The 25,210-nt window shown below is 37.2% G+C and overlaps 3 protein-coding genes and 1 non-coding gene across 5 annotated transcripts; 2 read left to right on the top strand and 2 right to left on the bottom strand.

Annotated features, from left to right (window-relative positions):
- Nucleotides 1-2,793: 2,793 nt before the first annotated feature.
- Nucleotides 2,794-4,126, bottom strand: LOC109009433 (U-box domain-containing protein 25). The gene has a single exon (XM_018989889.2). The coding sequence runs from the start codon at nucleotides 3,847-3,849 to the stop codon at nucleotides 2,869-2,871; it is 981 nt and encodes a 326-aa protein (XP_018845434.1). The 5' UTR covers nucleotides 3,850-4,126; the 3' UTR covers nucleotides 2,794-2,868.
- A 747-nt stretch (nucleotides 4,127-4,873) lies between these two features.
- Nucleotides 4,874-17,717, bottom strand: LOC109009503 (ER membrane protein complex subunit 1-like). Of its 2 annotated transcripts, XM_018989988.2 has the most exons (12): nucleotides 17,551-17,717; nucleotides 16,869-16,996; nucleotides 16,316-16,378; nucleotides 15,592-15,713; nucleotides 9,317-9,432; nucleotides 8,428-9,235; nucleotides 7,363-8,091; nucleotides 6,879-7,100; nucleotides 6,706-6,801; nucleotides 6,423-6,617; nucleotides 6,135-6,248; nucleotides 4,874-5,368 (listed from the first exon to the last, which is right to left on the bottom strand). In XM_018989988.2, exons 1-12 carry the CDS (start codon nucleotides 17,652-17,654, stop codon nucleotides 5,108-5,110), a joined length of 2,958 nt encoding a protein of 985 aa, XP_018845533.2. In that variant the 5' UTR covers nucleotides 17,655-17,717; the 3' UTR covers nucleotides 4,874-5,107. The 2 variants fall into 2 exon arrangements, with proteins under 2 accessions (XP_018845533.2, XP_035551500.1); XM_035695607.1 differs by lacking the exons at nucleotides 15,592-15,713; nucleotides 16,869-16,996; nucleotides 17,551-17,717 and having other exon boundaries at nucleotides 16,316-16,372.
- An 898-nt stretch (nucleotides 17,718-18,615) lies between these two features.
- On the top strand, nucleotides 18,616-23,113 carry LOC109009502 (probable beta-1,4-xylosyltransferase IRX9H). The gene is made up of 3 exons (XM_018989982.2): nucleotides 18,616-20,434; nucleotides 21,362-21,611; nucleotides 21,981-23,113. Exons 1-3 carry the CDS (start codon nucleotides 19,533-19,535, stop codon nucleotides 22,149-22,151), a joined length of 1,323 nt encoding a protein of 440 aa, XP_018845527.1. The 5' UTR covers nucleotides 18,616-19,532; the 3' UTR covers nucleotides 22,152-23,113.
- A 402-nt stretch (nucleotides 23,114-23,515) lies between these two features.
- On the top strand, nucleotides 23,516-23,597 carry TRNAS-CGA. The gene has a single exon. It is a non-coding gene; the product is annotated as a tRNA-Ser (tRNA).
- Nucleotides 23,598-25,210: the final 1,613 nt, after the last annotated feature.

Below are 25,210 nucleotides of genomic sequence, written 5' to 3'. Positions count from 1 at the left end.
TGGGGGCTGTAGGCATATATTGTATGTGTTTTTTTTTAAGTTGTTTTTTATATAATATTTTTTAATATTTTTTAAAAAATAAAATAAATTTAGAACATCATTAAAAACATTTTCTTAATCAAGAAGTAAAAAAAAAGTTATTAAAAAATACTTCCTTAATCACGAAGTAAAATAAAAAATCATAAAAAAATATTTTATATTTTACTTCGTGATTAAGCAAGTATTATTTAATAATATTATAAATTTTTTTATTTTTTAAAAATATTTAAAATCATTAAAAATATCTATATAAAAAAAAATTAAAAAATACACATAATAAAATGCACTAGAGCTCCCGCGGGAGCTCCAGCATTATCCATATATTATATATATATGTGAATTTTTGTTTTTTTATTTTTGGGCATTTTGCCTTTTTCTGGCCTGCTCTGCAATTAAATGATGTCTTTTGACCATGACATTAGTTTTTTAGATTAAATATTGATACACGTGACCCATTTTTATAACATGTTTTATAAGAATAATAATGTTGTAAAATAAAATTATTTTATTAAATTATTTTTTATCTAATATATTATTATAAAATATATTATAAAAAATATTATGCATAAATATTTTTTTTTTATGTTATACTTTATGCCCTCATTTTATTTTAATCTAATTATATAAAATGTGAGAATACTTGAAATTATGAATTTATTTAGATTACATTTGGATAGTAAAAATATCTAAGAAGTGTTGAGAATATTTGTGAAATGTTATGAGTAGAGATTGTTATGAGCAGGCCATAAAAATAAATATTTTATTTTTTAAAAATATTTAAAATTATTAAAAACATCTATATAAAAAAAATTAAAAAATACACATAATAAAAATACACTAGAGCTCCAGCGGGAGCTCCAGCATTATCCATATTATATATATATATATATATGTGAATTTTTGTTTTTTAATTTTTGGGCATTTTGCCTTTTTCTGGCCTGCTCTGCAATTAAATGATGTCTTTTGACCATGACATTAGTTTTTTAGATTAAATATTGATACACGTGACCCATTTTTATAACATGTTTTATAAGAATAATAATGTTGTAAAATAAAATTATTTTATTAAATTATTTTTTATCTAATATATTATTATAAAAAATATTATGCATAAATAATTTTTTTTTTATGTTATACTTTATGCCCTCATTTTATTTTAATCTAATTATATAAAATGTGAGAATACTTGAAATTATGAATTTATTTAGATTACATTTGGATAGTAAAAATATCTAAAAAGTGTTGAGAATATTTGAATTATGAGTAGAGATTGGAGTGAATTTGTGAATCCCATTGAAAATATTTTGAATTATTTGGATGTGTAAAATATATTGCGTTGTTGACTTTTAGATAGGTAGTTGAAAAAAATGTGAATTTTATAAATATTATAGTAATTTTATTTGTAATAATAAATATTATAGTGATTTTATTATAATAATTTTTTAATATTAATAAATATTGTAGTGATTTTATTTTATTTTTATATATAATAATGATAAATATTATAATGATTTTATTTTTAATTTATATATAATAGTGATAAATATTATAATAATGTTATTTTTTATTTAAATATTATAGTGATTTTATTTTTTATTTATATATAATAGTGATAAATATTATTGATATTAATTTTAATTTATATATAATAATGATAAATATTATAGTGATTTTTGGATAAACTTTGATACGAAGATGGTTTGCGTTTGGCATGTGGAGTATTTATAATAGTACAAGAATATTTGAAAAGTGTTGAGGTATATTGGCTACTCAAACCAGAATGTTTGTAAATAATAGTAAAAAAGTGATGAAAAAATAATAATAAAATATAATAAATAGTAATAAAAAATAAAAATAAAGTAATGAATAGTAATGAAGAATGTTGAGATTACTTGAAATACTTTTAGTACCCAAACCTAAGTTCATTTGAAAAATGAGATGAGATAAGATAATTTTAAATAAATTGAATAAAATATTATTAGAATATTATTTTTTAATATTATTATTATTTTAAAATTTAAAAAAACTAAATTATTTATTATATTTTGTATAAAAATTTAAAAAATTTATAATAATAAAATGAGATAATACGAGTTAAGGCGCGTGAGATCCACACGCAGCCATGCCAGGAGGAGTCATTTGCCTTCAACCACCTAGATCAGCAACTTTGGCTGTCTTAGATTGAGTGTTCTTCTTTTTCCTAACGTGGCATGTGATCTGCATGCACTATCACAGTCGGTGGCAATCCTACGTTGGTGTATTTGTTTATCTGCAAATTGATATTTCCCCATATTTTTATTTTCTCTAACTACTAATCAAAATAAAATGTCGGTGATAGTCTCTCTCAACCGGACCAAATCAACAAAATAAAACACACTCCTTTCGACTGCAACTAGTCATACTTTTTTAGATTATTTATTAGACAATGTAATTACTTTTACACAATATCTCCTTTGTAGGACATGGATTAAAATTAATCTTTTAATTCAAGAATCCGTTTTTTAATTTTTATTTGTTGGTATTGCTGCTTGTTTTGGGAAAATTGTTATCTCTTACCTCATAAAATCTTGTGTCATTTTAACCATTGGGTAATGCTGGGCATCAAACGGAAGCTGCAGCACACCTTTCAAAAATTTTTTTTTTCTTCAATTCAACACGATGTGTTAAGGATGTAGGCTAATATTTTTCATTTTTCTTAATTTAATCTATGATTTTTTTGAGATTAAAAAAAAAAAAAAAAAAAAGCAACTCTAAAAGTCAAATTAGGAGAGGATGAAATAGTAACAGACGAAGTTGTCATGACCCTTTCTTTGACCATTACAGACAAAACTAGATCGCCGCACAGTTCTCTTCAACTTCCAGTGCCTTCAAGAGCTGGGCCCCCTTCCTCCTCCCCCTCGCACTACAGGCGCCTCTCAACGCCAACGCCACTGCACGCGCCACCTCCTCCGCTGGCGCCGCCTGTTCCTCCGACCCCTCGCCCCCGTAGATCACGGCCAGCACACTAATCGCGTACTCCTTGGCGCGCGCGGCCATTCTCCCCATCATGGCCACCATCACTGGCACCGCCAGTGCGTGGGCACGAACCTCCGCCGCTCCCTCTGGCACCGTGCACATCAGCTCCAGAGCCGCCAGCGCTCTCTCAGCCGCCGCATCGTCCAGCTCCGGCGCAGCCTCCACTACCGCAGACACCGCCCCGGCCTCAACCGCCACGTGGCGGTTGCCCTCCGCCAAGCAGAGCGCTAGTAGTATCTTCGTCGCGGGTTTTGCACCCGCATGGGCTTTCAAACTTCCCACCACTCCGCGCATGAGTTCGGGCGAGCATTCCGGGTCGGATGGCGGGTTGGGAACGAGTGAGCGCTCCAAGAGTTGGAGAGCGGCAAGCCGGTCCTGATCAGAGCCGGTGCTTAGTTGTAGCTCCGCTATGTGGAAGAGTTCCTGGAGCTCGGAGGAGGGAATGAGTCGTGGTAGGGGAACTGGGTCGGATGGGAGGGTGCCCTCGGGCATGGGTTCCGACACGGGGGGTGGGCTGGGGAGGATGGGCGAGTGTGGGAGTTGGAACCTCCACTGAGTGAAGCTTTGGGAGGTTGAAGAGGATGAAGAAGATGACGAGGATTCCGGAACTGAGGGACGGCAAGGTGCGGGGTGGAGTTGTGGCGGTGGCGGCGGCGGCGGCTGCTGATCAGAGGACGAGAGAGGAAAGGTTTGAGGGTGAGGGGTACTGGTGGGGCTAAGAACGGTTTGGGTGCAATGGCGGAAAAAGCCACAAGAGAAGAGTTGGGTCTTGAGCTTTGGTTGATTAGTTTTCATGGTGCTAAAAGAAAAGGAAACACGAGAATGATGGAGATCGGTTGAGAGTAAGTGATACAATGAGAGCTGAATCGAACCCAGGAGAACAAAATGATGGGGGTGGAGACTGAGAAGAGAGGGTGGTCTGCACACTGCTGCAGCTACAGTTTTGCGTGGCAGTCTCTTACAAATTTGAAATCAGATGTGAACGGGAACTTCGTCTTCGTCGCTATCTACATATGTTCGTACATCAAATGAATTTTCCTACCACAAATTTGAGGTTAACACGTGTATTGAGTTTTCAGGTCAAAATCATATTTCTTTAAACAAATAAAAAAAATTGATGAATTATCTATCTAATTGTTATAATTTTTTAAAATTTTTATATAAAATAAAATAAAATAAAAAATTTAATTTTTTTAAATCTTAAAATAAAAATAATATTAAAAAATATTTTATAATAATATTTTATTTAATTTTTAATTTTTATCTCAATTCATTTTATCAATATTACAAAAACAAAGACCTTAATTCTCTGATTTATCTGTTCTTGATATCCTCTTAACATGCTCGTTTATCACGTGAAAATGTTAGATGGTTTTAGTAACGCTTTATGGGATCATGGACCATCTAGTCTAGCATGTAGTAAAAGCCCCAACTTTGATAACACCGAAATCTTGAGAGGACCAACCAATCCTTGTGTTGTAGCCAGTCCGACTAATCTCTGTGTTTTAGCCAGTGTTACCCAGTTGTTTAATGAATTGTAAACAAAGGACCTTATGTAGAGAAAGTAGTGTAGTGGGTCCTATCTCCAAGCGACAAGACCCCAAGGACGCCACAGATTTATGACGTATCTTGCCACAAAAATAATGAAATTGTTCTCTTGCATTCCTAGGTTTACAATATGAAGCCACTAAGTTCCGTGTTTTATTTTATTTTATTATTATAATTTTTTTAAAGTTACACAAAATATAATAAATAATTTAATTTTTAAAAATTTTAATTTAATTTTTAAAAATTTTAAAATAATAATAATATTAAAAAATAATTTTCTAACAATATTTTTTTCAACTTTCATATTTCATCTAAAATCATCTCTAAATCTAACCCAACCCTAAATTTAGACCCCATAAAAAGAAAAGAAAAGAAAGAAAAAAGATGAAGAAGAAGTTAAGGAGGCATTTAAGGAGGCATCACCTCCTGACCTAATGTAAAAAGTAAAATCTACAAGTCACTTAACGTTAGAAGAAGTCAGGAAAAGGACAGACTGAAGGCGGAATCACGTCCATTTCTCTTGTAATTCTTTCCTCTCGGACATAATCCATGTCACAAAGATTGCTGCAATGAGAGCAACTATTGTTAAGAGAAGCAAAGCGTAGCTGAAATCTTCTGTGAGTGAATCATATGTCCTCGAGGGTGCAATTCGAGTGAAGAAAATATCCACTCCATATGCAAAGACAAGAGTTGTGGACTCCAACTTGGCAGGTAACGTAACAATGCCTCGGAGACCTTCCACGTTAAGAGCATGTGTCACATAGGACTGCATTAACAATACCGAGATCAGTGTAAGCGACTTATCATCGAGGAGCAATTAAAACAGACGCATGCTGCTAAACCAAATATACCAAAAGTAATCCAGGGTTTTCTAAAGATTGAGCTTGGGTCAAATTGGCTTAGATCATTCTTAAGCCTAGCGTGGAGCGCATAGACTGGAACCATGCCATAATGCATGGAGGGTATCCCTCATATACATGTGTCATAATTATACTTATAAACAGAAATAAATTATTTCTAATTATGAAGCCAGTTACATTTACCATTTACCCAAACTTGGATTTATAATGTCAGGTACCAATTATACATTTTGAAGTTGTAACAACACGTATATCTAGGATCCAGGAACTTGGCAAAGCATCTGCCTAGCAAGAATAAATGGCCAGACTGCGCTACCTAATAATTACTAGGTATTTGCAAAAGTTCTTGTTGGTTTTCATCAACACTCCTTTTGTTGCAATAGAAATTTTAGTATCAAACTTGAACCATCAAAAACAAGGCCAACCCATAAAAACACAGCTGATTGTCAGCTCTACAAAAGCAAGTCCATACTATGATGATTAAATAGAAAAGGAAAGCGGATAAATCTTTGCAAAAAAAATTCATGCTATGGCTGAAAGTTTGAGGGATGCCTACAGACTGCTGCTGAAAAAAGACCATCTCAACAAAAATCCAGTGCTTCATCAGAAAATAACAGAAGCAATAATGCCAATTACAACACTAATGATAAGTCAATGACATGGTCAACATACCTGAGGAATAATGGGCAAGGAATCCGTTAGAGGTATAATGCCTTCTTCTTTCTCAGCTTGTGTAGGGTCAAGAGATCGACGAGGATCTAAATAACGCTTATCAAGAGCCAAAACCTGAAAAAGGCAGGAACCTTAAGTGCGCATATAAAGAAAACAGGTCCCGTCTCAAACATGTCTCTTCCCTCTTCTCCACCATAATATTAATAATAAACAAAAATAAATGAAAAAACAAATCAAAGTGTCACAAAACAAAAACAAAAACAAACAAACGAGGGTATTTGAACCGACCTGATCACCAATGGTACCGATAAGAAGCTGCTTTGAAGTTATACCCTTGGCTGTTGATGTCACTGCTATTGCTTTCACAGAGTGGGTGAAAAAGTAAGACTGCGATTTTGTTACCACCGCTGGTCGAGAATACAAGGAAATTGGTGAAGTAAGATTATGCTTTCCAACAACTAGCTTCCAGACATCCTTGTTGTCCTGTGAATTGCATTCAATTAAAATATATAGTAATTTGAAATGAAACTCCACTGACCACCAAATTAGGGCTTCAAGTTTACTGGCATACCACCCAAGACTGATCATAGATCTCCATAACTGACATCTCATATCTGTGTGCTCTAAGATTGAAGTAGTGGTAGACAACCCAATTCTCGCTAAGAACCTAGAAAATGCATAAACGCATGAAGGAATGCCTTTCAATAATGACTATAAAGTGGCCAACTAGATTGCAGAACTTACAGCATGAACAGGACCCTGTGAGCCATGATGAGTCATGCGATGCAATATACGACCGGTTACAGTATCAATCAAGTATACAACCAAGCACGACTCCTCCGGCTGGGCCATTCCAAATTCACCACTGGCTTTTGGTGCACTGGTTGCCACAAAAAGTAAATTTTTGGATATATATTTATACATAACATCTTGATCAGCTATAGCCTTTGCTTGAGTATGAACCACCTAGAGAATGCAAATAAAAATATTATAACAACCATCTACGGCAATAAGCACTGGCAAATCACAAAAAACTATGGATGAACAATCAAGTGTTTGCTTGGGTTTTTTTTTTTTGACACAGTAACGCACTAGCCATCTGATTGGTTACAGTGGTGGGTCTCCCAATCAGATTATATTAGTAATAGTCTGTTATTCCCCTATGACAATTTGATGCTGAAAACATAAGGATCTGAATCACTTCAAGAACATTAGTAAGAAAAGGTACCTCATTTAACTTTCTTGTCGCAGTTGCTATGATCTTTTCTGACTCAGACGGAAATACAATTGACCATAGCTCCCTGGAGGTGAAGCAGTATTCATCCACCATGCCAATGCAATTGCTCGTCAAGACATGCCCTCTTATAATGCCATTATCAGCCTCAACTGAGTACCAGTATATGTTTGAAAACTCATGTTGAAGAATACCAATAGCCTCAGAAGTTCTTGGGTATAAATGTGCATGCTTCTCAGCATCTATCAGAAGATGGAGTCGCTGTTCGGTTGAATCAGTAAATGGCAGAGGAATAACTTGTGCACAGGAGTGAATGAGACCCATTGATTTAAGCTCCTTTCCTGTATAGGTATCAACAAAAGAAAGAGCAACGGGGGCATCCCAATTTGGTCTGCACCGACCAACAACAAGGACAGAAGGGTTCTCATCCATGGCATGATGATGAGGCACCTGCCACTGATAAACACTAAGGCCAGTCGGACGCTTGCATGATCCTGATTCACGTAGAGAGGGCAGCAAAAGAGACCAGACAACCCGACCATCTCCAGTATGCAAAGCATAAAGTTTCCCTGCTTTAGTAAGGACAATTAGCAGTTTCCAGAAACCATTGTGGTCTCGGGTCATTTTGCTCTTCTCAGAACTTTTTAATCTCATTCCTTGTATAGCTGCTATATCCTCAGGGCCGGCAAGCATTAAAGTCCCCTTAAGCTTCAGGACATGCCCCTTCAATACCAGAACAACACATTGTTAAAAGGCTGAAACCAGTCAAGTCATTCAGGCAAACAATATCCACATTTTCTTTCCAAATCCTAGGTGCAAAATTACAAGAGATGTCCCGTAAAGGGGGAAAATATATTTGCAAATGAAAACATGCCTACATTCAATTGAGAAAAAGAACAATATATATATTTTTTTATAAGTAAACAAATTTTATTGATCAAGAAAAAAAAAAAAGAACAATATACCGGTATTGATTCATGAAATTTGCAAAAATCTGATGCTTTCAATGTTGAATTCATTTTCTCATTGTACTTCTGCAAGTTTACAGAACATTCATACCTTCAGCCACTCAAAGAGGCTCTGTTCCACTTTCACTACAAGTATGCCTTTCTTTTCCACTGGTAGTTCTGATGTTGTCACATCAATAACCGAGGCTAGGCCTTCCTCTCTAGACCAGACAATCTCACCTTGTTGCAGTAACAACAGTGAATGATCTTCCATGACAATCAAAGCTCTAAACCCCTGGGACCTGTCCGTGCGGATATACGTGTTTATGAAAACCTTTTGCACCATCCCCCTTTGAAGGTCCATCGCTATGCTCTCCTTGAGCAAATCACTATTCCAATCGTGAACAAGCTTCATTGTGAGGAGAATCTTTCTGTCTACATGTTCAACCAGTGCAAAAGCTTGTTGACCCTCTGAAAATGAGAGAGCATCACTAACAGCAGCTGCATTGGTAATTTTGTCGACAACCTCCAACTTTCCTTCAATTGTCACTTTTATGAATACTAAAAGTGTATTGAATCTTACAGCAAACATTCCTGACAGCTCTGAAGGTAATAGGACTGCCGTCCCAAAAGACTCATCGACAATATCTGAAACATGAGTCTTTTTAAAGATGATTTCTCCTTTCTGAAAATCAATTGTTACTAAGCTTGTCCTAGTGGCATCCAATGACACAAGTATGTCACTCGAAACTAATAACAAATCCCCATAAAATCCATCAGGAAAGTCTGCACTCTTGTGCTTCACCAACTCTCCATTTTTAGCATTAATCTGGTAAGCATCAAACTGAGAGGAACCAACAAACCCTACAGCATAGATCATATCGCTTCCAAGAGGCCGAATAATCTGTTGAACCTCTATGCTGTAAACAAAGTAACAAAACTAACATCAATGAAATGGTGAAGTTGGAAAAAGAAAGAACATTAGATAAATCAATTTGAACCTTTCAGCTGAAAGGTCCTTCTCCCATAGAACCTCGCCATCAATGCTAGAAACAGCATGAAGACACCCTTTACTGAAAACAAGAATCACATTGCCCTTGTTGGCTTTCAAATTTACCTGCACAATACTACCTTAGTTAACTCTAATCACAATCAAATCTGTATGATGCATTGTCTACCAGAACCCCTACAAGTGCACAAACTGCCTAGGGGATGGCTTGAGAAAGCTAAAAGCTCCCAAAGGAGTAAAGTCTGGCTAAAAGAGGGGAGCTTACTTTAACAGGAAGGAGGAGGAGGCCCCCCCCCCCACAAAAAAAAAAAAAAAAACAAAAGAAAAAGAATTGATACAATGTAATATATGATCTTATAACCAAGAAGATTTAAGCGCTGAAGATGACAACAATATGGTTAATGACTATAAATTCAAGTATAAGTTTTCAAAATTAGTATCCTAAAACTTTGCACTTGAAGATTACAGATACTGAGAGAGAGAGAGAAAATTCTCTCCATACTCATTTTTTCTCAGTATTCTTTTCATTAGTTTAGGATGGTGTTCATGATTGGTTGAAAGTTTGAGCTGTGATTGGTTGGAAGGAGAAATGGTTTATGGGAAAACCATTTCCATTGAACTATAATCTTTTGAGATTTCTAGGGAGAGTAGATGGCTGATTCTCACAGAGAGAGGGTGGAAGTTTGTGAAAAGCATGAAAATGGAGTTAGCCACGGCATGGTGGTTCTGCAGAGTCCTGGAGGATGGAGTGCATGCAAGGAGAAAGGGGTTTTATGCTAGCTATCGTGAAGGGGACAGGGGCTTCACTATACAGAGGGGCTCAAATGTTCAAGGTGCATTCATGGCACTCGAAGAGCACCGAGGGGGAGGGCATTGTAACTGTACTTTTGTCCCAAATGACAGAGATGGGAGGGGATGGAGGAAACTTACTGAGGGCCTTAGGGAGGCTACTAGTTTTGGTGGGCAGGCACCACCCACGACGGCTGGTGCTTCATTTTTGAAACCTCCTCAGTCGTATAAGGAAGCTCTTCAAACATCAAGGTCTGTGGACATTTCTCATCAGTTGGACAGGAGGGTGGCTAGTGGGGATGACAGTAGCATTGTTTTGGTAGGAACTCAGGGACGTGAGGAGGTTGGCAGAAGATTTGTTGGTCTTTAAAAGGAAACTATCATGCGGGTTTTGTCTGATATACAAATGCAGTTGGGGGAATTGCAAGGTAATATTATATGGCTGAAACGGTGCGTTGAGGATCAAGGTTGGGATCTGATCCCTGGATCGAGTAATGGGCCTTTTATTGGGTAGGTAAAGGGCTAGGAGCCCAAGGGCCAACAAAAGGGTAAGGTTACATGTGGGCCTGAAGCTAGCCTCTCTACTGGGCCTGCTAAGGGGAAGGGCCCATTATACGGGCCCAGGCACTACAGGGAAGCATCCAGACCCACGGGGTATGTGTGGAGGAGGCATGGGGCTTCCCTTCCACCCGTGGCTATGGCTTGCGTCAAGGGTGGCGGGGGCCTTCCACCCGCAGCGTTTCTGGCAAAGGTAGCGACACCCCTGTAGGAGGGTGTTCACAGGGGTGGCTCAGGCGACTCAACTGGCGGAAGCGCTGAAAGTGATGCAATCTCTTGCACTGCTTCACGCGACATGGAGGGGCTGAGTCATGCATAGACCCGGTCGACTGAGGCTGCTGGGCCTTCGAAGGCTGTCGCCCTCCCTGTTCAACCGCCAGTGACTGTAGCCGAAGCTATTTTAGCCAAAGCCCAATCTTTTATTGCCATTGGAGATGCCGAAGCTGGTTGCACCACCTCAAGTGGTTTTGTCATACTGGGTCATGTACAGACTTGGTCGACTGAGGCTCCTGGGCTTCCTACGGCTGTCGTGGCACCGTTTCCACCGTTGTGGCCCATTATACTTCCTCTGAAGGTGTCGGGTGAAGCAGGTTCTCTGGTTTCTTCCCAACAGAACTTGCCGATGGAGTCACAAAACATGCTGATGGAGTTAGGTGAGCCCTCAACAGAAGTAGTAGCATCATCTCCTCCACAGGTGACTGTCTTACTTTCTGAAGGGGTGTCAATGGACATGAAAACTCACTTTCAGCCTCAGCCGTGGGATCCAGACTCGGCTTTGGTTGTGACCAGTCTAGACAATGGGCCTTCTGTTGAGGGGATAGAGGAACCAACTCCTTTATGCACAATGTCCCCTAATATGGATTTATCTACATCGGATTGGGTGTTTAAGCAGGTGGAGGAGATGTATTCCGCACTTGGTATTTCTTGTGAAGGATTTTAGGATCAATTTAGAGCTCTTCTCATTGCTATTGAAAATAGTCGTTCAAAGTCAACCACAAAGCGAGACAGGGAACTTAAAAGGCTTTCTTGCACTATCAACTATGCAGCCAAAGAGGAGGGGGGGGGGTGGTGGTGGAAGGGATAGACCGAAAGTGGACGTAGTGTGCTTTCAAGAAACTAAGTTGAGGGTAGTTGATAGAAGAATAATTTGTAGCTTGTGGGGGTGTTCATATGTAGGGTGGTCTTACTTGGCATCGTTGGGTGCGTCCGGTGGGGTTCTCTTAATGTGGGACAAAAGAGTGGTGGAGTCGGTTAAGGAATGTGTTGGAAATTTTTCGATTGCTAGTCGCTTTAAAAGTACGATTGATGGATGGGAATGGGCCTTTGCGGGTACTTATGGTCCAAACTTGGATAACGAAAGGAGGCGACTATGGGAGGAGTTGGCTGGTCTTATTTATTTATGGGAGGTGCCGTGGTGCATGGGGGGAGATTTTAATATTGTTCGCTTTCTCATCGAGCGTTCGGGGACTCATCGCCACTCTGCAGCTATGGAGGAGTTCTCGGAGTTTGTATTTGATTTAGATCTTATGGATCTCCCTCTTCTTGGGGGCGAGTTCACATGGTCTAATGGTCGGGGATGGTCAAGATTGGATAGGTTCCTTGTCTCCCTGTCGTGGGAGGCGTACTTTCCTGAACTTTCTCAGAAACGGTTGCCCTGTGTGTGCTCCAATCATTTTCCTATTGTCTTGGACTGTGGAGGTATTATTGGTAGACGCAGACCATTCAAGTTTGAAAATATGTGGTTAACAGCGGAGGGTTTTGTAGAGAAGGTGCGTTCTTGGTGGTCTTCTTATATGTTTACAGGCAACCACAGTTTCATTCTAGCTTGTAAGCTCAAAGCTTTGAAGCAATATCTAAAGAAGTGAAATTTGGAAGTTTTTGGTAGCATTGATAATCAAAAGAATACTCTTATGGAGGAACTACAAGATTTGGAGAACAGGGAATTGATGGGAGACCGCTCGAAGGAGGCCATTGCTAGAAAAAGAGTGGTTGTAACTGAGTTGGAAAAGGTGTTATTGATGGAAGAGATTTTGTGGCAACAAAAATCTAGGGCCATTTGGCTAAAAGAAGGTGATAAATGTACCAAATTCTTTCATAAAGTGGCGAATTCACATCGACGCAGTAACACCATTGAGTCACTCCACTCAAGTACCCAAGTGCTCTCATCCTTTGATGATTTGGAAAATCATATTGTGCAGCATTTTGAGAACCTCCTTTCGGAACCGGTATGCTGGAGGCCAAAACTTGATGGCTTGTCATTCGAGTCTATTGATTCACAAAGTGCTAATGGGTTGGAAAGGGCAATTGAGGAAGATGAGGTGTATAAGGTTATTAGTAGCGTGGCAAAAGACAAGGCACCGGGACCAGATGGTTTCTCAATGAGTTTCTTCCAGGCTTGTTGGGATATAGTAAAAAGTGATATTATGCAGGTTTTTGCAAAATTTCATTCTTTCCATAAATTTGAGAAAAAGCCTAAATGTGACGTTCATTGCTCTTATTCCAAAGAAACATGGGGCTAAGGTAGTTGAAGATTTTCGCTCCATAAGCCTGGTGAGTGGAGTTTACAAAATTATATCCAAGGTCCTGGCAAATAGGCTTAGCTTAGTGATGGAACATATTATTTCTAAGCCTCAAAGTGCCTTCATTAGGGGGAGACAAATTATGGATTCGGTGCTTATTGCCAATGAGTGCTTGGATCATAGGTTGCGAGAAGGCATCCCAGGTATTCTATGCAAACTTGACATGAAAAAGGCTTATAACCAAGTGAATTGGGATTTCCTTCTTTACTTGCTTGGTAGGTGTGGTTTTGGTGACAGATGGATTTCTTGGATCCGTTGTTGTATATCTACCGTCTGCTTTTCAGTATTAGTCAATGGTACTCCTGCTGGATTCTTTAGTAGCTCACGTGGTTTGAGGCAGGGGGATCCATTGTCTCCCCTCTTGTTCGTCATTGTTATGGAGGCATTGGGGCGGTTGGTGAAGGCTACTGTTGGTGGAGGTTTTTTATCCGGTTTTTCAGTGGGTAATGGCATAAATGGTCCTACTTCACTCTCTCATCTCTTATTTGCAGATGATACTCCCTTATTTTGTGATGCAGATACTGGCCAGATTCAATCTCTGCGAGCTCTTTTGCTATGCTTTGAAGCAGTTTCAGGGCTTAAGGTTAATCTTAGTAAATCCGAGATGGTTGCGGTGGGTGCGGTGCCTAATACTAACAACTTGGCGCGGTTGTTGGATTGCAAGGTGTCGTCCTTGCCTATGAAATATTTGGGTCTTCCGCTGGGGGCCAATTTTAAGGCTCGAGCCATTTGGGATGGGGTGGTGAAGAAAGTGGAGAGGAAGCTTGCTGGATGGAAACGAATTTATCTATCGAAAGGGGGTCGACTTACTTTAATTAAGAGTTCATTAACCAATCTCCCCACTTTTTTCTTTCATTCTTTCCTTTGCCTGCAGGGGTGGCGATTTGAATTGAGAGATTATTCCGGTCTTTTTTGTTGGGGGAGGAAACCAAATTCCATTTAGTTAACTGGAATAAGGTTTGTTCTCCTATTCCGAATGGAGGTTTGGGGATATGCAATTTGCGAACGTTCAATAAAGCGTTATTGGGCAAATGGTTATGGAGATACCACTTAGAGGGGAACACATTATGGAGGGAGATCATTGATTCTAGACATGGGAGTGGGTGGGGAGGATGGTGCTCTAAGGAAGTAAGAGGGAGGCACGGTGTGGGCTTATGGAAATTTATTAGGAAGGGTTGGCAAGGTTTTGAAAGTCACATACGATTTGTGGTGGGAGATGACTCCAGAATCAGGTTTTGGCATGATGTTTGGTGTGGAGAGTGTGCTTTATACAGAGAGGCTTCTGTCACAGATATGAGGGTATTTTCCCATGAATCTTATTAGTGGAATATTCTTTTTAATAGAAATATTCATGATTGGGAACTGCAGGCTATATCTGATTTCCTCAGGTTGCTCTATTCTATGGGAAATATTACGGCTAAAGAGGATAGGTTGCAATGGAGGGATAATGGTAGTAAAAAATGTACAATCAGGACGTACTACAAGATTTTTTCAACCCAAGGTCATGTTTCATTTCCATGTAAGAGGATTTGGAGATCACGGGTGCCTACTAAGGTAGCTTTCTTCGTTTGGACTGCAGCCCTTGGGAAGATCTTGACTACGGACAATCTAAGGAATATGGGAATCATAGTGATGGATTTGTGCTATTTGTGCAAAAAACAGGGAGAATCTGTAGATCACTTACTTTTGCATTGTGAGGTCACGAGGGGGTTATGGAATGAGATCTTTCGAAGAATGGATATTACTTGGGTAATGCCTCTGCGGGTGGTGGATTTATTGGCATGTTGGAGGGAGCTTCAAGGCTGTCCTCAAGTGGTAACGGTGTGGAAGATGATCCCGTTGTGTATCATGTAGTGCACATGGTCCGAGAGGAATGAGAGATGTTTTGAGGATAGGGAAAGTACAATGGAGGAGTTTCAGAATTTGTTTATGCGTACTTTAATGCTATGGTTTTCAGCCATTGTACTTGATGGAAACAATGTCCATGACTTTCTTTCCTTAGCTAGAATGTAAATAGGTGGTTTCTCTTGTATACTCCCTGTGTACATGGGCTATGCCTATTCCATTCGTATGAATAAAATTTTTTATTACTTATAAAAAAAAAAAAAAAATTCAAGTATAAGTTTGATTGAAACAGTGAAGAAATTCCAGAATATTAAATTCCATACATTCCAGTCTATGGAGAGAGAGAAAATGAGAGAAAGATGCCTAAAAGTTTCAACAAATATAAAATAATTCATAAATAGCACCGCACTGAAAAGTCCAGTTAGCAGATTCCAGAACATCTGAGATTTGTATTCACTAATTTAAAAGAGAGAGAGAGATATTTGTAATCCCTAACTGGCAGAGACAATAATGATTTCGAGAGATTTGAGCCCTGAAGAAAAGATCCCCACACCATCTGGCCATCAGGAAGGCTCCATGCCCTTAAAATACTTCCCTCGGATGAGAGGGTAATAACATCTGAAAATGTTAAACATCTAATGATCAAGCATCCTGTAGGTAAGTCCAAAATAAGGAAGCAATATCTTCATTCTTTTATTTAATTTTATGATAAGGGAGCAATATCTTTACAAAGTGATAATCAAATAACCAAGTTTATTTTAAATACTTGCAGTCAAAACTATTAATATACGTGAGTAAAGAGAAAATTCGAAGGAGATATGTAACAGAGAGAAGAAACTATTGATCCTGAGCAACCAACATTTGCCATGCCCATGATTTATACTATATGTTTCTTGAAGGAAAAGATTCAGGTGATAATAACAAAAAAAGTAGTTATATATATCATTCAATGATGAGGAGATATTAATATATCTCCTTTTACCTTTACAAAAAAAATATTAATATAGATAATTTTGGTTATACAAAGAAACATGGATTACGGAATTGCTAAAGGATATAAAAAGCAAGCCTCGTGGCATTTTATGTTGGAATATTTCGATTACCAAGTAACAACGTTTTGCATTGCAATTGTCATTATCATAAATATAAAGAAAAAGGTGAAATAGACATTTTATCTGTAAAGTAAAAAAAGAAACAATTATAAATACAAGCATTCTTACATTTACCCAGTGCAATATCGACTGCATCCACTGCATCATTGGCCCCAAGGACATGTCTCCAAACTGCACAAAAACAACCATTAATTGATATTGCGAAATTCCGACAAAAAATCCTTGAGAAAATGGAAAAAAATGAGTTGCTCCTATATAATAATTATGCACTCACAGCGACAAAATAAAGTACTGAAGTGCTCTTGGTCGATTGGTTGACCATGAAGAATACGAATAAAGGTGGTCGCAATGAAAAGTTTCCTTGGTAAATTCATGGTATAGAAATTATAATTATGAAAGCCAGCCCCGAGGGGTTGGCTTAAGTGGTGAGGGCCTTGGTCTTGCTGGTATGCTATGACATTCGAACCCTTAGATGTAAACAATTTCTAGGGGCGAGTCCCATTGAGAAAAAGCAGATGATTTAGCAAATTCTTGTAATGGAAGCGCCACATGGATCCGGGATTTAACTGAATAAAAGACATGTTACATTTTCACAGTCTCCGGGATTCACCGTCATCAAGAAGATTATGAAAGCCCATTCACATACTAAATTGCCACTTACTAATCTCTCCATGCCGGAGATCCAGCAAAGCAACAACATTCTCTTCAGTAGACACCGCAACTCGCTTTCTCCCGGTCTTTTGAGTATGGAACACTGCATGCTTCACTTTCCCGACATACCGTTGGTGCCTGTAATTTACACTTCTTTAGGGAAAAAAAAACCACAACAATTTTTTTTTTTTTACAACACCACGACAATCTAACCATCTTTCAATCCAAACGGAGCAAAGGCTTTATAGCCACACAAGGATAATCGAGAAAGCTTGGGAGATTTCATAAAAGATTGAGACTAAAGTATAGCTTAACAATCAAAATCTCAAAAATAAATTAGTTTGCTTACGACTTCGAGAACAGAATCAATAAGCTAAATGGAATTGAGGCTCCATTTGTTCTCTAGAAACCTACAGACAAACAAAAGAAATCTTTATGTTTTTTTTTTTTTTGATCGGTGAACAAGAAAAGAAATCTCGAAGTAACAATTGACGGTTTTAAAGTAAAATGATTGCTTTAAGAAAGTTTGGACTACAAATAAGATTGGAATGAAGTAATCAGTAAGGTGCATTGGAAATTTTGTAGAAAATAAAGGAGTCTAAATTCTAAAAAGGCTTTTCACCACTTGCTCTGCAGAAACATACGTGAGATGGAAATTCTTGGATTAACGAGTTGTGTATATAATAATTTACCAGTCCATGAGGCCGACTTGATCTTCGTAAAGCGAAAAGATGTACTCCGCGGATGACAAGAATAATAGAAGAACAAGAAAAAACCTAATCATGCCGTTGCCCATGGCGACTCTCTCTCCTCTATCACTCTCTTTCTTTAGACTGAAGATAGAGAGACCTGAGTAGGGTGAGCCAGAGCTTGGAATTCAGATATTAATGCCTGGTTTATTTTTTTGAGAGAAATGATACTTGCAGTCGTGAGCGTGCAGTCGCCGTGCAATCGCTTTGAAAAAAGTGAATAAATAAGAGACCCACCTGAAAAGAAATTAATTTTTTAATAGTGGATCCCACTCTTTTTCAAAGCGACTGCACGGCGTTTGCGCATTCCACGACTGTATGTAGCCTTACTCATTTTTTAAAATGTGATAAAAAGATGAGTTAAAATATTAAATATGAATAAAATATGAATAAAATATTTTTAATATTATTTTTATTTTAAAATTTAAAAAATTAAATTATTTATTTTATTTTATATAAATTGTTTATAAAATTATAATAATAAAATAAAATAAAATGAATTACTTATTTAAAAATTTGAAAAAAAATTAATAATTAAATGAAAAGGTTAAATTTTAAAATTAAATAATATTTTATATTTAAATAATATTTTATTAAAAAAAAGAGTCAAAATGTTTTTATAAAGAATTTATTATGTATTAATTATTATTTATTTATATATTTTATATTTATAATTTTTTTTATAAAATATGAGATATTTTTTATAAAATATAAAGATATTTTATATAATATATAAATATAAATAATAAATAATGATTGATTACAGTGCCTCGAAATATGATATAAGATATAAGGTATTTTATAAGATATATTTTTTATCTTTATGGTGCCTCGAAATATTTGGTTCGCAAACTAGCCCATTCGGTTTTTAATTTTGTGTAATTAACGTACCCTTCCGACGGTTCATTAACGAGAAATCTGACAAACGGTCATGTTCCTAAGAAGGTGGGCCATGAATGAGTTGTCCCAGTTCTGTTCTAGTTAATCCATCATGTCAGAAAAATTATTTTCTTGCTTTGGAATGTGATTGGGTATTTGGGAGAGGGTGCTGTGAAGTATTCACATTTCACACTCTTTTTCGTCTACCAACTAAGCTCTCGGACGCTCGCTCTCCATTTGACGCCAGAAGCATCAAAAAGTTCCAGTGGTACTACACGGAAGGGAAGGACACGAAGCGTCGACGTTTGTTGTAGACTGTGAACAGGGGAGGAGGATTCAGGTTCCTCTCTCTTCCATTGATCTGCAGAAACCCATTTTTCATTGAGTGGTAATGTAGCATTTCGGTCCTAAATCTCATTGTTTTCGGGAGGCTAAAGCTGATATATTGGAAAATTTCTTGGTGGGTGCTTGGGTTTCGTCTTGTTTTATTCTTGAGATTGTTGGTGGTTTTTTTCGTGGTTCTTTGATTTTTAGTTCTTTTGGCGAATCTTAGTAGATCGATAACTCTCTGGATTTTATGGATGCCTAGGAAACTGGTAAGATCGAGACAGAAGGTTGCACTTTGAACTAGTTTTGGTGCTTACCCGCTTGAGAATGTCTTTTTTGAGGGGAGAATTAGTATGGGTTTTGCGTGATATCTTATCTGGGCTATCTATTGATGCCTCGACAGTATTTTTGAAATTACTCACTTATGACGATAGGGAGCCTTAAATGGACTTCGTCTCATACGAAATGTTTGCACCTTAAAGTTGTATCTCCGTATTTTAACAGTAAACTTCAGTTGGCTCAGTTTATTTAACGGATTTAAGATGAATTTAAACCTCGATCGGTAGCACACTGTCAAAATGAAGCTCAACTTGGTTGTCATCTTTAGTTGGAAGGAGAATGAGTTTGTTATCGATTTAGATGCATCTTAGTGGTAATTGTGATTCTGGATAGCTCTTGTAAGCCTTTGAAGTTAGTAAGATTGATTTGGATTCCTCTTGATGGCTTCTATTAGAAGAACCTTGTTGCCGGTGCCTCGACCTGGCACTTTAGCAAATGGGGAAGTCTCTTCAGTGAATTCTCCCTTGTCCAAGTCCTCATCATCTCCTCAGCATTATCCACCGTCCAGTGGATTGCTATCTTCTTTAGTCAGTCCATTGGACTCTCAAACTTCTGTTCTCAGTGTATTTTCACCCAGATCTTCGATGCCCCCAGATAGGCCAAAACCAAAGGCGCAAAAGTGGAGGAAGCCTCTTTTCCGTTTTTTCATTTGTTTCATGGTTGGAATTTTGATGGGACTTACCCCTTTTTTGTCATTCAATTCATCTATGAATCCCATGTCAAAGCATCAAGCTATTTCATTTGAGGTAATATCCAATGTTGGGAATTTTCATTCGGATGATAATGTGACCAGAACTACAACACCATTAGACAGTGGGGACATGAGGCATACTGCCACATTAGAATCAGAAGTGGAAGACATGGAACAGATGGAAGAGATCAATGAGGATAAACTTGATACTCAAGTATTCAATGAAGACTCAAACTTGGTGTCACAGAAGCTTTTGATAATAGTGACACCAACATATGTTCGACCCTTTCAAGCATATTACCTGACGCGGTTAGCTCAGACATTAAGGTTGGTCACACCTCCTCTATTATGGATTGTGGTGGAGATGACCTCCCAATCTGCAGATACAGCTGATATCTTGAGGAGAACTGGGGTTATGTATAGGCATCTTGTTTGCAACAAAAATCTAACAGACATAAAAGATGCATACATTCATCAAAGAAATGTGGCACTGTCTCACATAGAAACCCACCATCTTGATGGAATCATTTACTTTGCCGATGACAATAACATCTACTTCACTGATCTTTTTGAGCAAATGAGGCAGATCAGGTACTTACATTATTTATCGTTTTTAGGGCTAAAAAATGTCATGCTGATTTTTTTTATGTAAGTGTAGCTTCGTGCAGCGTGATACTATTTTGTTTGATTTATATTTTGAGTTAGCCAAAAAATAGAAATTATGGTCATTGTATATAAAGTTCTCATGAGAAGGACTGATCAAAAAAAAAAAAGTTCTCATGAGAAGGATCGGATAATTGAAATGGTTATAAAGTGCTCCACTTTCTGTAATTGTGATGAATTGGATCAGCACCAATACTACTGGAGAGCAATGGAGCTTATCTTAGGTTCTGTTCTCTCTCTTCTTGAGAAAGAGAGGAAGGGGGGACAAGACAATATCATCTCTGAGCCAAAAACTATTCTTTGCCGAACGTAGGTGTCTGCTATATTACATGGAGTGCCTAATTTTTAACTCTGAGGCTGTTATCCGTAGGCACTGTTTTTGAGCAATCTATGAACTTTCATATATGGCTCATTTCAGGACTAATCTTCCACAAGTAAGCCCCACCGTCAAATATTTCTCCCTATGGGTTCAGTTGATCTTAATCATCTTTTTTCATTAGTTACTACTGAGTGCCAAAACCATTTCTAAACAAAAATATAAAGGTTGCAAAATTGATTGATTTTTTTCTATAATATACCGACTTACTGAGTTGGCATTAGTGGTCAATCATGATTACTCAAAGCGATTGGTTTAATTTCCCTTGATAATTACGTGCTGCTGTATATGTCAAATAATAAGGCATTTTTTTCTTGTTTCTGTGATTTCCAGTTGTTCATTCCCTGCTCATACGTAACGCTTTACAACAAATATGCGAGAGACAATTCCTTTCACTCCTTTCGCAGATGTTTTTACTGCAACTAAATATTTGTTTGCGCATTTTTCGTGACAGCCCTGTTTTTTGTTCTGACTTGCAGGCGATTTGGAATGTGGATGGTGGCCAAACTAACAGAGAACAAAAGCAAAGCTATCTTGGAGGGGCCTGTTTGTAATGGAACTCAAGTAGTTGGGTGGCACATAATTGAATCACATGAGAAATTCTGGAGATTCCATGCTGCAATGTCTGGATTTGCTTTCAATAGTACCATACTGTGGGATCCAAAGAGGTGGCACCGACCCACCCTGGAACCCATCAGACAAATAGACACGGTCAAGGCTGGCTTCCAAGTAGGTCTTTCTTGGTTCTTCTGGGTTTTCCTTGTAATCTATAGTATTACTCCATGTTGCAATGTGAATTGCCATTGTTGCCGTTTTAATGAAGCAGCCAAAGTGGTCATTTCCAAATAAACTTGTTTTTGGATATAAGACAGGACCATCCATTCAATGATCAGTGGGGCCTGCTACTCAAAATGTGACGAGGCTAAGCTTCACCTCCACAAGCTCAACTAGAGAGGAAATCATTTACATCATATTTAAGTTCACCCTTAGACAATTAACCTTTTTATCCCTACTTTATCCATCCCATTGTTTGAGATGCCTTGAGAATCCAGAAAGATCCTGGCTTCATTTGCTAACCTAATTGATTTGCATATGCAGGTCAGCACATTTTTAGAACAGCTTGTGGAAGATGAAAGCCAGATGGAAGCTTTACTGCAGGACTGCTCAAGAATCATGGTTTGGAATATTTATCTTGCTTCATCTAATCCCTCCTATCCTAGCAAATGGTTTATGAAGAACAGTCTAGATGTCATTATCCCACTTGCTTGAAGTTCTAGATGTGAGGGGAGTCTATTTGGGTGGTGAAGGTAAACTAGTTCAATTTTGAATTTTCATTTTCTTCCATCGAAAAAATGTGATTATTTATGTATTTCGATATATAACTTGTTTAAAATTATTTGAGACTTGCTTCTTGATAATTTCAAGAAGCAAGTCTTAACCCATCTCAAAGACTGGTGTGCAGCTCACACCTAAAGCTGCTTAAGGTGTCTCCTATATTTTTAGAGCATCTGCTGGAATTTATCTGCTGCTTTCCAGCAATAGGGTTGTGGAAAGGGTTATTTTTAGCTACAAGGGCCAGTTTAGATCAACTCCAATAGCAGGCAAAAGCATTTCACTTGCTATACAAAACAGAAAACATCAACTTTTCTCATGGTGCCAAATGCCTCTGGTTTGATAGAATTTATTATGTTGGGTTGTTTGCTGGGTTCCAGTTGTACTTTCTCTCTTTCACACGCACATCAGTTATCTCTGTTGTTGGAAAGATCTTCAAGAATCATTGATCATCCTGCCGGTGGTTATCTTCACCTTGGTGATTCCTGTTTGGAGTGCCAATCCTATATGCCTGGCCGATACAGTTTCTGCTTGACGAGATGTGGACTTTTGCAGGCAAATCTTCTGCCATTTCCCTTTTAAAGTTAGTTCTTAGTTTCCTTTATTTTGAAGGGAAAAAGAAAAATCTTTGTCCTGTTATATGAGTTGTCCATTTTCTGCCCTGGCTACCCTCTTAAACCAGTGAAAATTCAGCCTAATTGCTCATCTGCAGAGGTTGCATGACCGACTATTTCAGTTGAGCATGTGTTTCCCTTCTCTTTCAAAATATGATTCCATGTAAATTATAAGCAATTTTGGATTTAGTTGGCTCTTCAGGCATTTAGTACATTGTTATGACAGGCCTGTTATGACAGGCCTTTTCATGTATTTCTTTACTAAAGCTATTCAATGTGTTAGTGTTAATTATTCGTCTTACATGGACGTTGAGTTGTGAAATTAAGTTGAAGAGGGGGAAGATTTAGTTGTGTTTGGATAGTGATGTATTCTGATAATAGTAGTGAAAAAGTAATAATAGAATAGTGAATAGTAGTAAAAAAAGGTGAAAAATAATAATAAAATAATAAATAGTATTTGACATCCAAAAGGAGGTAGCAAACGATGGATAGAAGATGTTGAGGGGCTAGGATTGCGTAACCAGAACTAAAAGCACTCGAGCTTTGAACCCAAAATGAGTTTTTTTTTTCTCCCCTTATCAATGGATAGATGTTGAAAAACCCGATTTGAGTAAAATTGCAGGCACGGTAGATGCTCCTTTTGACAGTAAATTCTATAATTAAGTAGAGTTATCATTAGAGCGATCTGTCGATATGTCCGAGTGGTTAAGGAGACAGACTCGAAATCTGTTGGGCTATGCCTGCGCAGGTTCGAATCCTGCTGTCGACGCTTTTCCTTTCAGTTACTTTTGCTTTCATAACGATTCAAATAAACGCCGAGTCACTTATAAGTTTAATTTGGATAATAGGGTTATGGTTAAAAAACAATTATATTTCAGGTTTGATTGTATCAAACAAAACTTAAATTATATAAATTATATTAATAATGGTGAGGCGAAACTCTTAACAAAAATTCTAAAATTAGGCATAATTGTCAACTGAATTGTAAAAATAACCTACCAATATATATAATGTTTTAGTTATCTATTACATTGATTTTTTAAAAATAATAAAATTATGAGTTGGTGTTCGAATTAGATCTAGAGAAATATTTTATCTACAAAAAATTCTTGGATCTAATTGACTACTTTTAAACTATTTTGAAAGTTTTTTATGTTAATTGGAGATTAAGATGAAAATGGAACCGACTCCAAATTAATGTTTTATACGACTCCAACATATGGTATAAGTTATTTTTTATGACTCCATCATAAGGTATAAGTTATATGACTCCATTACGTTTCTATGCGGTTTTTTTAAGAATACCATCATATGGTATAAGTCAGTTATAAATATGATGTAACACCCATTTCCAAAGGATTATCGATATCACGTGCTTACGTAAAAGTAGCCAGACAAGAGACTTGCATAATTAAATAAAACATTGTTTATCACATAAAAGAGTTGAAAAATAAAACATATCTCAAACAAAACATAACCATAATTTCCAAATCAACAAAAATGGAAAAGACAGTCACACAATAACGTTACTAAGTTCATAGTCTGCTCCATCTAAGCTTGGTTCGCCTGCTCGTACTGATCAGCATCTTCACCTAGATGGTTAAAACATGAAATAAAACTAAAATGAATTAAGGACTTAGTAAGGAACCCATCACAACGTAAACATAATAAACATATAGTTTTCATAAAAAATTTCATGCAGAGAGCTTAAAATCACAACTGATTATACTGATGTTTATGTTATGCATGACTTGTCTTGATTTATCTAAATTAACCGACTGATATGATTTATCTGACTTATCTAACTGGTCAACACACTTAACCATGTGTGCAAGGTTGTGCACGGACCACATATCTCTTTGCAGTAAAGGGAGCCGCTGAGGCAATATGCTGGCATACTATAGTGGACCACGCTTGAGTCCTTGGCGTACACATCCAGCCTGAAACTGCATTAGTACCGTGCATTTGAATGGTCATCTAATTAAACTGTTATGATATTATCTTGTACTTGAACTTAATAAAACTTACGTGTCTTATACAACGTGAGATACATGATATAATACGTACATAATTATAATTGTTTGATCGGAACATAATGCAGAATGACATGATCATGTGTTATACTGAATGACATGTTTGCATATATCATGACATGTGAGATACATAAACACTAGCTTTCAAGAATTAACTTTAATAATAATCTATCTGACTAACTAATGTGCTACTCCTAATTTATGATCAAGTTACTTATCTTATTGCATTGTTTATGAAATTTCACTTTGTAGCGTGTCACCTATACAAAATATTTTGCATTACTAAATTTCTAAAAGAACTTTCTAGAAAGACGTGTTATAATGCTCAATTTACTTGCATAGATACTAT

Source organism: Juglans regia, chromosome 11 (genome assembly GCF_001411555.2).
Source record: "Juglans regia cultivar Chandler chromosome 11, Walnut 2.0, whole genome shotgun sequence".
Lineage (NCBI taxonomy): Eukaryota > Viridiplantae > Streptophyta > Magnoliopsida > Fagales > Juglandaceae > Juglans > Juglans regia.
Note: the sequence above shows the minus strand (reverse complement) of the source record. Positions and strands in the feature narration are given on the sequence as shown.

Coding starts and splice junctions, on each gene's coding strand:
- LOC109009433 (XM_018989889.2), bottom strand. CDS start 3,849: ATGAAAACTAATCAACCAAAGCTCAAGACCCAACTCTTCTCTTGTGGC.
- LOC109009502 (XM_018989982.2), top strand. CDS start 19,533: ATGGCTTCTATTAGAAGAACCTTGTTGCCGGTGCCTCGACCTGGCACT. Junction 20,435..21,361: donor GAGCAAATGAGGCAGATCAG/GTACTTACATTA, acceptor TCTGACTTGCAG/GCGATTTGGAATGTGGATGG. Junction 21,612..21,980: donor CGGTCAAGGCTGGCTTCCAA/GTAGGTCTTTCT, acceptor TTGCATATGCAG/GTCAGCACATTTTTAGAACA.
- LOC109009503 (XM_018989988.2), bottom strand. CDS start 17,654: ATGGGCAACGGCATGATTAGGTTTTTTCTTGTTCTTCTATTATTCTTG. Junction 9,433..15,591: donor AATCATTATTGTCTCTGCCA/GTTAGGGATTAC, acceptor AGTATTGTGCAG/GTAAATTTGAAAGCCAACAA. Junction 8,092..8,427: donor GCCTCTTTGAGTGGCTGAAG/GTATGAATGTTC, acceptor CTGGTATTGAAG/GGGCATGTCCTGAAGCTTAA.